The 12,500-nt window shown below is 44.3% G+C and overlaps 1 protein-coding gene across 1 annotated transcript in view; it reads left to right on the top strand.

The window, feature by feature from the left end:
• Nucleotides 1-8,350, top strand: part of LOC143292285 (neuropeptide SIFamide receptor-like) — a 45,177-nt gene extending 36,827 nt beyond the window's left edge. The window contains exons 2-3 of the mRNA XM_076602471.1: nucleotides 3,901-4,000; nucleotides 7,582-8,350. Coding sequence (XP_076458586.1) covers nucleotides 3,901-4,000; nucleotides 7,582-8,350 — 869 coding nt within the window. The remainder of the gene's footprint in view (nucleotides 1-3,900; nucleotides 4,001-7,581) is intronic.
• Nucleotides 8,351-12,500: the final 4,150 nt, after the last annotated feature.

Here is a 12,500-nt window from a genome sequence, read left to right as displayed (position 1 = left end):
ACGAGCTGCTACACGGCATCTGTGGGTCGTGAAATGCGAAAAATAAACAAACATTCACTTGAAATCGGGGAAGGATTTATTTTCGTATGAGAATAGAATGTAGAGTTGTTCAGCCTGAAAGTCTGGACAGACTTTATTCTTCGGAATAGTAATATATCTACGGAAGATTTATGTAGCTCCATATCCCAAAACAAAATTGCTCTTGTGCATTACAATGACAAGATCATGTTACAGTCACTTAGGTTCACACACACACACACACACACACACACACACACACACACACACACACACACACACACACAGTTCCTTTTCATACAAAAAAAAAATACAACGCCTGGTGGTCTTGACACCGAACTCGTAACCAACCACACGAGGTGTGGCAGTGAATTCACTGTTGGTCAACTGGCCCAGGCGGAGTTCTGGAAGGTGCTAAGTGGCTGGCAGTGAGAGACAGTGGTACATCTTTCGTCCAAGGACGGAGAGCGGTTGGACAGAGTGTGGCACACAGAACCATTCGGCTCCGATTTCTCCAGCGACTCAGAATTGCTGTCAAGGAGGAATGGCACTCCGCCCCCCTCACCCACCCCCAACTCCATTGGGATGCTGGGAGGAGGGTGGAGGGGTATGGAGAAAGGGGGGGTGGGGTCTTTCAGTTACTCGAAGTGTCCCCACCTTCAGAAAAAAAAAAGATCTTTTATTGTGTCCATCTTTTCTTTTTCTTTTTTGTCTTTTTTTCGTTCTTAACTCTCTCTCTCTCTCTCTCTCTCTCTCTCTCTCTCTCTCTCTCTCTCTCTCTTCTCTCTCCACATTACTGGTCCATTCGCCTGTGCCTGTATTTAGTTTAGACCTGGGGGGGGGGGGGGGGGTCTTCCGCACAAAAATAAAAACAAAACAAAAAACGAAAAATGAAAAATACTTTCTCTCTGTCTCTCCCTCTCTTTCTGTAAAGATGCGCAAGAATGCGCGGATTTGGGCTTTTTGTTATAAAAAGATTGACATTTCTTTGTTGAGATAAGACCCTTCTCTCTCTCTCTCTCTCTCTCTCTCTCTCTCTCTCTCTCTCTCTCTCTCACTCGTGTGTGTGTGCGTACGTGTGTGTGTGTGTGTGTGTGTGTGTGTGTGTGTGTGTGTGTGTTGTTTTTTCCGGGTTTTTTTATTCAGCTCAGTCCAGACAGTTCGTTTCACCATATCTACTATGCGACGCATACTTCTGCGAGTCAACAGTGCCACTGCCGTGTGGGCCAGAGTTGAGAAATCATAAAGCTGAAGTGTGTGTACCTGTTGTTGTAAGATGGAAACTTCCATTGCGGGCGCCATAATGACCAGCCTTTGCAGGATGTGACGTCAAAGCAGAAATCGGATTCGATTGATTCAGTCTCCTGCAGGGATTTTCGCCAGCATCACACATAACAGTGTCCACTGACACTGTACTAAAAATAGTTGGATAGCTCATTGGCCAGGAAAGCTGGATCCTACTGGACGCCATACTGATACTCGTATCCAGCTGTCAGTCTGTTGAGAAGTCGACTGCTAACTGGTGGTAGTTTCTGAAATGGAACCGTGTATCTTCGATGAAATCGTGTTATGCTTGCCACCACTACATGCCAAATATTGTGTCTTGAATGATATCAACCAATGGTTTATTTTCCAGAGTTATTACAAGAAAACAGTGCAGTGACACGTAGTGCAAACTTGCTGTGGAGGGACACACAAGAATGTCAGCTTAACTAACGCCTCGAGCAAGTGAAAGCTTGCCGCGAAGCAATCATCGTAGCCAGCTGAGCGCTCGGCTACATATATGAAGTTGCTGCTTCGTGCTGTACTGACAAGAGTAGCAATTGAACACTTCCGCTGTCTTCAATTAGCAAAGGGGCTCAAAGAAGGCATGCGCTATCCACCTATTTTTAATACAGTGGTCCACGGGTCGTGCAGAGCATTCTTGTCGCGCAGTACACCCATCTCTTGACTTCTTGTGGGACTGCGGCTGATTTCAATGTTGTGGTGTCCAGGGACAGTGCTGAATGCCCACACATGGAAACATTTCATCTGACGCTAAAAGGGTCACTGGTATAGCATGTATTTGTGTGTATGTGTGTGTGTGAGAGAGAGAGAGAGAGAGAGAGTGCCACTCTGTGTGTGTGTGTGTGTGTGTGTGTGTGTGTGTGTGTGTGTGTGTGTGTGCTTTCGTTTCTAAACTCAACACGAGCAAACAAAGGTAAAAGAAAAAAAAAGGCGCTACTTTTAATCACCTACCTTTGTGCGGAGAGACTTCACTGACATTTCACCTGGATTCACCCTGTTTGAGAAAAAGAGAAGTGGTGCAATCAAGTTCAGTTCAGCTCATGTTGTATTTCAGGGTCCAGCGGACTATACAGAGGCATTAAACGTGCAGCACAATACTATGTGCAAAACACTGGCACTGACAAAACGTATAACACAGAAACAGGTGATCAGATCGCATGCCTACTTCTAGAAGCAGAAATCTTCGGGAATAGGAATGGACAACGACTGTCATAAAAAAAAAAAATCAAGGAAAGGGTTTTATGTCAAAGCTGTTTGTTTGTTGTTGTTGTTGTTTTATTGTTGTTTTTGTTGTTTTTGTTTTGTTTTTTGTTGTTGGGTTGTTGTCTTTTGCTGGGGGTGCGGGGGGGGGGTGCGGGGGAGGGGGGTCGCTCTCTAATTAAGTGCCGTTCTTTTGACAAAGGCAGTATTTGCGCATGTCATTCTCTGTCCCTTGATGTATCAACAAAGGCTTTTTTGTTTTTCTCTGTGTGTTTGTCTTTAGTTTCACGATCGCTGACAGCCATAATGATTTAAAATCCTGCGGTTTTGTGGCGTTTCCATGGAAGCAGCATTGTTGCGTTGGGCGCCAAGAAATTTCGATGTGTGTCTGTGTGTCTGTCTGTGTGTCTATGTCTGTGTGTGTTTGCGTGTGTGTATGTGTGCGTGCGTTCGTGTGTGCATGCGCGCGCGTGTGTGTGTGTGCATGTTTGCTTGTGTGTGCGTCTGTGTGTGCGTGTGTCTATGTGTGTTCCTTGGTTTATCTGTCCATCGTTCCCAGCACAGTGCTGAACACTCACTGCTGGGCCAGTGTCAACTCGGATACGTAATTCTTGTAATCGACGTGGAACTTTTCTGGTTGAAAATCAGAATGAAATGTCAACATGTGCAGGAATGGGTGCCATGCTGTGTATGTCTGTGAGTTGGTCAGTGGCGGAATGGGTATTACAATGTTTGTGTCTGTGAGCTGGTCAGTAGAGATATGGGAGCAATACCGTTTGTGTGTGTTGGTCAGTGGAGGAATGGGTACCATGCTGTTTGTGTTTGTGTCCATTTGCGTTGATCAGTGGGGACTACACTGTTTATGTCTGTGAGTTGTTCGGCTGAGGGACGTGTACCATGCTGTGTCCATCTCCGTGTATTGGTCAGTGGGGAAATGGGTACCATACAGATAAATCTGTTGTGAAAAATACAATATAATACAATGCAATACCAATACGATACAGTATAATAGGGTTTGTGGCATGCCTCCTTATGTGTTGGTCAGCGGAGAAATGGGTACCTTGCTGTTTATGTCTGTGAGTTGGTCAGCGGAGAAATGGGTACCTTGCTGTTTATGTCTGTGAGTTGGTCAGCGGAGAAAGGGGTACCTTGCTGTTTATGTCTGTGAGTTGGTCAGCGGAGAAATGAGTACCTTGCTGTTTATGTCTGTGAGTTGGTCAGCGGAGAAAGGGGTACCTTGCTGTTTATGTCTGTGAGTTGGTCAGCGGAGAAATGGGTACCTTGCTGTTTATGTCTGTGAGTTGGTCAGCGGAGGAATGGGTACCTTGATGTTGATGTCTGTAAGTTGGTCAGTGGAGGAACGGTTCCAAACTGGGTACATCTGTGTCCTTGCAGGTTGGCAGCTGGGGGCCATGATGTGCAAGGCAGCCCCCTACCTACAGGGCGTGGCCACCTGTGCCTCTGTCAACACGCTGGCCGCCATTGCTCTGGACAGGTAAACCGGTGTGCCCCCACCCCCACCCCCACGCCCACACACACACACACACACACACACACACACACACACACACACACACACACACACACTTGTTTTTGTTTCAGGTTATCTTTGTCGTTTTGCTGGGGGTGGTTGTTTCCCCCCCCCCCCCCCCCCCCCACCCCCCCCCCCCCCCGGCCCCCCCTTCTCCTTGCTCTTTATCTCCCCATTTTTGTCTTTTTGTCCCCCGGTTCTTTACCTCGGGTTTTGTGTGTGTGTGTGTGTCTGTGTGTGTCTGTGTGTGTGTGTCAGAACGAAGCATTGCTAATAGAAGAAATAGTAGTAGTAACAGTAGCGTAGTAATACTCTACCACCTACTGACCGCAAACCGCAGACCCAAGAAGATACGCTGCACTGTCTCGAAAATGAATTTTGGGAAATGCGTTCATTGTCGTGAGAGATTGTTCATCCCCTACATAAGCTGGTGGATACAGATTGTCTTGTGTACGGGCGAGTGGATACGCATTGTCTGCCTAGTATTTAGACTGGTGGATAGTTTGACTACCTGGTATATAGACTGGAAGATTTGTTTGTATTGACTGACTGATAGATTTTGATATTTCTGCCTGTATAGATTGACTGCCAAGTATTTAGACTGGTGGATAGATTGACTGCCAAGTATTTAGACTGGTGGATAGATTGACTACATGGTGCATAGACTGGTAGGTCAGACGGCCTGGTATTCAGACTGGTGAATACAGATTGACCGCCTGGTATTCAGACTGGTGAATACAGATTGACAGCCTGGTATTCAGACTGGTGAATACAGATTGACCGCCTGGTATTTAGACTGGTGGACAGATTGACAGCCTGGTATTTAGACTGGTGGACAGATTGACAGCCTGGTATTTAGACTGGTGAATACAGATTGACAGCCCGGTATTTAGACTGGAGAATACAGATTGACTACCTGGTATTTAGACTGGTGAATACATATTGACAGCCTGGTATTTAGACTGGTGGACAGATTGACAGCCTGGTATTTAGACTGATGAATACAGATTGATAGCCTGGTATTTAGACTGGTGAATACAGATTGACTACCTGGTATTTAAACTGGTGAATACAGACTGACAGCCCGGTATTTGGACTGATGAATACAGATTGACAGCCTGGTATTTAGACTGGTGGACAGATTGACGCCTGGTATTTAGGCTGATGAATACAGATTGACTGGCTTGTATTTAAACTGGTGAATACAGATTGACGCCTGGTATTTAGACTGGTGAATACAGACTGACTGGCTGGTATTTAGGCTGATGAATACATACTGACTGCCTGGTATTTAGACTGATGAATACATATTGACAGCCCGGTATTTAGACTGATGAATACAGATTGACTGGCTTGTATTTAAACTGGTGAATACAGATTGACAGCCTGGTATTTAGACTGGTGAATACAGACTGACTGGCTGGTATTTAGACTGATGAATACATGTTGACAGCCTGGTATTTAGACTGATGAATACATATTGACAGCCCGGTATTTAGACTGGTGAATACAGATTGACAGCCCGGTATTTAGACTGGTGAATACATATTGACAGCCTGGTATTTAGACTGATGAATATATATTGACAGCCTGGTATTTAGGCTGATGAATACATATTGACAGCCTGGTATTTAGACTGATGAATACATATTGACAGCCTGGTATTTAGACTGATGAATACATATTGACAGCCTGGTATTTAGACTGATGAATACATATTGACAGCCTGGTATTTAGACTGGTGAATACATACTGACTGCCTGGTATTTAGACTGATGAATACATATTGACAGCCTGGTATTTAGACTGATGAATACATATTGACAGCCTGGTATTTAGACTGATGAATACATACTGACTGCCTGGTATTTAGACTGATGAATACATATTGACAGCCTGGTATTTAGACTGATGAATACAGATTGACAGCCTGGTATTTAGACTGGTGAATACAGATTGACTACCTGGTATTTAAACTGGTGAATACATATTGACAGCCTGGTATTTAGACTGGTGAATACAGATTGACGCCTGGTATTTAGACTGGTGAATACAGACTGACTGGCTGGTATTTAGACTGATGAATACATGTTGACAGCCTGGTATTTAGACTGATGAATACATATTGACAGCCCGGTATTTAGACTGGTGAATACATATTGACAGCCCGGTATTTAGACTGATGAATACAGATTGATAGCCTGGTATTTAGACTGGTGAATACAGGTTGACTGCCTGATATTTAGACTGGAGAATACATATTGACTACCTGGTATTTGGACTGGTGAATACAGATTGACAGCCTGGTATTTAGACTGATGAATACATATTGACAGCCTGGTATTTAAACTGATGAATACATATTGACAGCCTGGTATTTAGACTGGTGAATACATATTGACAGCCTGGTATTTAAACTGGTGAATACATATTGACAGCCTGGTATTTAGACTGGTGAATACAGATTGACAGCCTGGTATTTAGACTGATGAATACATATTGACAGCCTGGTATTTAAACTGATGAATACAGATTGACAGCCTGGTATTTAAACTGGTGAATACAGATGGACAGCATGGTATTCAGAGTGGTTAATACATATTGATAGCCTGGTAGATATTTAGACTTGTGGAAAGATTGACAGCCCGGTATTTAGACTGGTGGACAGATTGACAGTCTGGTATTTAGACTGGTGAATACATATTGACAGCCTGGTATTTAGACTGATGAATACATATTGACAGCCTGGTATTTAGGCTGATGAATACATATTGACAGCCTGGTATTTAGACTGATGAATACATATTGACAGCCTGGTATTTAGACTGATGAATACATATTGACAGCCTGGTATTTAGACTGATGAATACAGATTGACAGCCTGGTATTTAGACTGGTGAATACAGATTGACTGGCTTGTATTTAAACTGGTGAATACATATTGACAGCCTGGTATTTAGACTGGTGAATACAGATTGACTGGCTTGTATTTAAACTGATGAATACATATTGACAGCCTGGTATTTAGACTGGTGAATACAGATTGACAGCCTGGTATTTAAACTGATGAATACATATTGACAGCCTGGTATTTAGACTGGTGAATACATATTGACAGCCTGGTATTTAGACTGGTGAATACAGATTGACTACCTGGTATTTAAACTGGTGAATACATATTGACAGCCCGGTATTTAGACTGATGAATACATATTGACAGCCTGGTATTTAGACTGGTGAATGCAGATTGACAGCCTGGTATTTAAACTGGTGAATACAGATTGACAGCCTGGTATTTAAACTGGTGAATACAGATGGACAGCATGGTATTCAGAGTGGTTAATACATATTGATAGCCTGGTAGATATTTAGACTTGTGGAAAGATTGACAGCCTGGTATTTAGACTTGTGGACAGATTGACAGCCTGGTTTTCATAATGGTGGATGCAGATCGACTGCGTGGTAGATTTATCTTGACTGGTGAATACAGACTGACAGCCCAACGTATACACCAGCGTAGTGATGTGTGTGGGGGGTGCGGGCAGATACCTGGCCATCTGCCACACCCTGGAGGTGAAGCTGAGCACGGGGAAGTGCAAGACGATCCTGTGCCTCATCTGGCTGACGGCTCTGGGCGTCATGGTGCCCTGGCTGGTCTTCTTCCAGCACCGGCCCTACACCACCTCCCGCCAGCACCTCTACGTCTGCTACGACCACTGGCCCTCGCTGACCGTGCAGAGGGGCTATTACGTGGGCGTCATGTTCGTCTGCTGCTACTCCCTGCCCCTGGCCATGATCACCGTCTGCTACAGCCTGATCGGGCTGAAGGTCTGGCGCAGGCAGAGCGTGGGCGCCCACAACAGCAGCACGCACCTGGTGCATCGCTCCAAGGTGAAGGTGCTCAAGATGCTGGTGGTGGTCTGCGTGCTCTTCTCGCTGTCCTGGCTGCCGCTCTACGTCATCAACTTCTGGCGCGTGGTGCAGCCCGAGATGTCGCGGCACGCCCAGCACGTGTTGAGCGAGGTGGTGGTCCCGCTGGCACAGTGGCTGAGCTCCTCCAACTGCTGCATGAACCCCGTCATCTACTGCTTCTTCAGCAACAAGTTCCGCCAGGGCTTCCGCCAGCTGCTCGGCTGTTGCGCCTGCGCGGTGTCTTCGGCGGCGTACCGGGACCGGGAGAGGGACCGGAAGGAGTCGACGGGCGGGTCGAGGGTCCGCTTCAGCCAGGGCTCTGCCGACATTGCCGCCCGTCCCGTCGCCTTGCGGGGTCATAGTGCCGGCCGGAGGGGCAACAGTGCTGTGGTCTTCCTCTGACCTGCTGCCGGCCTGCCTACATGCCTGCCTGTGCTTTTGTGATGTCATGGGTTCCGTGTTCAGTTCCACGATCCACGGTGGTTTTTGTGTGGATTTATGGACGGCTGGGACGTGTTCGTGTTTTGTTGTTGTTGTTTTGGTGTGTGTGTGTGTGTGTGTGTGTGTGTGTGTGTGTGTGTGTGTGTGTGTGTGCTGGTGCGGAGAGAGGGATGAATGAATGAGTTAACTTTTTTTTAGGGGAAAAAAGGGACGAAGCGGACTTTGCTTTTTTCAGTTTCTATCCTGTCCTCGTAAAAGGGAAAGTGTATCAAACACGCAGTACAACAAGCAGGGTAACTTAAGACTATGTCAACACAGATACAAAAATACGTGCACAAAGATTACTTCACACACACACACACACACACACACACACACACACACACACACACACACACAAACACACGCACGCACGCACGCACACACACACACACACACACTGGGAAAGTTTATGATATATTCTTTGCCAGCTATTTCATGAGTTCTTAACTCACTCAGTACGGCCAGTCCTCTCTTCTCCTCTACACAGACCCCTTGGATGTCCAGTGGGTGTCTGAATGACCCAACCTTTAGCTTCCGTCGTCAGAATTGTGGTATTCTTTGTCAACGTTCACCTCTTCAGTGTAAGAGCCTTCCGCTTGCAATATTTTGATGATGGTAATTGGGGTGAAACGCTGTTAACGTCGTCTCTTTCGCCGTTCGTATGGAGAGAGTTAATGGTATTTTATCTCTCTCTTTTTTTTATATATTAAAACTACTTTGGATATACTGAGAAAGGCTCAATATCTTTTCACAATAAACGATCAGAGTGCGACAGACTCAGTAGAATTACACAGTTCAATCCTCGAAAGGGCTAGCATTATCTAAATGACGTGACGATTGTCGTTAGTCTCAGTGAAATTTACTTACCATTGAGGGTTTGGCACTACCAGATACGTTTCCATCAAAAAACTGCTTTGTTGTATTTTAGTTTCCATCTGACTGTGAAAATATCAAACTGACAGTAGTCGTCTGTTGTCAGTGTGAGAGGTTTCAGAACTTGGTATATTGCACGTCTGTAAAACCAGACAGCGGTTTGAAAATATTTTCACTGAATTAAATAATCCCATAGAATGGGTGCATTATTGGCATGAGTCTCTATGCATGTGCATCAAGGAACTTTTTTTTTTTTTGAGAATGAACATTCAGAAAATGTTTTCTTTTGTCCAGCTAGTACGCCAGTTTTGTCCGCTGTAGTTTTACATAACCCCAGTTAAAATGTGATTTGACCATGATGAATTGTTGTCAGCCACTACTCCAAGAGTTTTAACACTGTCGATGTCTTTGATTATAACATTATTTATGTAAAGAAAAAAGTAATCAGAAATGTTTTGACGCTTAATATTGCCTAGTAATGATCATCGTGTGTTTTGTTTTCTGTTGATGGAGACATAATTATGCCGGTTCAGTTCCGAGAGAACACTGGACACTGAAATGTTTAATGAACACTTAAATGTTTAATTTAGTTATGAGAGAGAGAGACAGAGAGAGAGAGAGAGAGAGAGAGAGAGAGAGAGATGATGATGATGATGATGATGGTGATTCATTCATTTAAGGCCTCATTTACCCTCATTTGCCCAGTTTCCCCCAACCCTCCATTCATCCACATCTCCCACCCCTTCTAACCGATAATACTCAGATGTATTCATAAATACTTTAACAAAATGTCTTCAATCACCGATATGTGTGACGGGACATTAAACAAAAATTCCTTCCTCATTTAAGGCCACAGCCCCATGTGGACAATATATAACAAAATTCGTCAATATCACCATATCTGTCAGTATTTATACAACTGATTTCACAACTTAATAAAGAAATAAACTAAGACAACACTGTCTCTCTGAGCTTAAAAGCTCTATATAGATACCATGCCAGGTTTCAATCAGAAGTTGTCAGCAATAAACATAATCTAAACAAACATGGATATTCACAATACTTCTTTGGAATATGTTTCGAACGGAGGTCATTCTGGGCAGGATACTTCAGCACAAAATAAATTTCGTCTTCAGTTGTTTCCCTGCACAGAGGACACAGCGTTACTGAATTACGTACATTTTCATAACGATATTGATGTGTATTAATTCCGGAAATGCCAAATCTAAATCTAGTCAAAATAGATCGTAGATGACGGTCCATGTTAGATATAAGATAGTTCAAAGTGACTCAAATGAATCAGTTTATCATGTAGCACTATACTGGAGTAAGCCCTATAGGAGAGAGCATGATAACTAAATTACAATTAACAGATTGATACATATCAGGTGGTTTTAACCAATAACTGATGTTAATCCAACACCGGCTATCTTGTAATCATGACAGAATACTACACACATCTTAAGAGTACTGAGAATCAGTGAAACATTGTCAGTGTCACCTGCATCAGTGACAGCAAATGAGAAAGAACGCATCATATGCACCCACAAGAATATTCTCGAACAAACTATTAGTGTCCAGAGACGTCACTGACTATGACGTTAAGAAGAATCAAATGGAACACTGCTCCAAGCATATGACGACATGGCAATTATTTAGATCAATCATAGCCGAGCTGTGACTAACATGTCAAAGCTATAACTGAACAAAGCAATAACTGAACATACTCATATGAACACAAGTACTGTGTCGAACAATACAATTTACAAATCAACACATTCTACACACTAGTACTTGCAGCGATACGTAGTGAGGTGTTAGCCGTTGTGAGAACACACTGACACTGCCCGCGACGCAGCAAGAGAGAGAGAGCAGCTCTGGTCAGATGACTGACCAGGTATGAAATGACCACTCATAACTCACTGTGCCAATTTATGCAAGTTAAGCGGACTGCAAAGACAGTCACGTGTGCTGCGAGCAGATCGTCTCAAATCAGGCCAAATCTGACAACTGTGTTACTAACAAGGTGTTCAGTGACAGATTTCTAAATGATTCTTGAACCGATTTACGTCGGATAAGTTGCAAAAGAAAGAGCTCAACACCTACTTTATAATGAGTATAAAATGAAGTGTTGATTATTTAAGATGAATTTATAATCTTAATTTAAGTCACCTGAACAGGGTCAATTTTAACGAGCTCATCACTGAAAATTACAAACTGCGTTAAATCAGTTTAACGTAGGCAAACATAAATGGAATAGACTTATAGATGGAATTGCGACGATTCTGCCAGTATATAATACTTGTAGTTTACTGATCCGACAAAAGAGATATTAATTAAACTAGTACCACGAAGAAGAAACACAGATTCCAGCTCAGCCGGATTAGCATACCGTGACGCGACACTGGTCGAGCCGTGAGTCTGGCGAAGAGGACAAACTGATGTAAGCGGAGTGACGTCACACATTCTGGTGTGGGTTAGTTGGGAAAACTGTCGTCTGATGTAGCTCGTGTGTGAGCAGTTCTGGAGCAAGCATAGCGAACTTGGTCACACATAGATCAGTAACAGCCTGGAAGCAGACTTGAGTATACGGCTGGCAGATTGCATTTCACGGACAATTAATCCTCCACTGCGAAAGATAAAAAAAAAAAACATCCTTCACTGCCACACAGTGGGTTTTATACACTGCTCTCACTCGCTGTCCGGAAGACAAAGATATCAGCGTCAGTTTAATGAAACATGACACTGATGTTGAGACTGATCTCCAAAGAGACACCACTCATGTCATGAATGTTTACATCACACATGGATCGGGAGTCGACTGGAGTGCACTGTGTGTGTGTTAGTGTGTGTGTGTGTGTGTGTGTGTGTGTGTGTGTGTGTGCAGTGCGCGCATGCGTGTGTGTGTGTGTGTGTGTGTCAGTGTGCGTGCGTGCGTGCGTGTGTGTGTGTGTGTGTGCCAGTGTGTGTGTGCGTGCGCGCGCGTGTGTGTGTGTCAGTGTGTGTGCGTGCGTGCGTGTGTGTGCGTGCGTGTGTGTGTGTGTCAGTGTGTGTGCATGTGTGTGCGTGCGTGTGTGTTCGTGTGTGTGTGTGTGCGTGCGTGTGTGTGCGTGCGTGTGTAGTGTGTGTATGTGTGTGTGTGGGGGGGGGGGATGTGCCGTGTGTGCATGCGTGTGTTTGTGTGTGTGCATGCGTG

Source organism: Babylonia areolata, chromosome 18 (assembly GCF_041734735.1).
Source record: "Babylonia areolata isolate BAREFJ2019XMU chromosome 18, ASM4173473v1, whole genome shotgun sequence".
NCBI lineage: Eukaryota > Metazoa > Mollusca > Gastropoda > Neogastropoda > Buccinidae > Babylonia > Babylonia areolata.
This window is presented reverse-complemented; position numbering and strand designations above follow the sequence as displayed.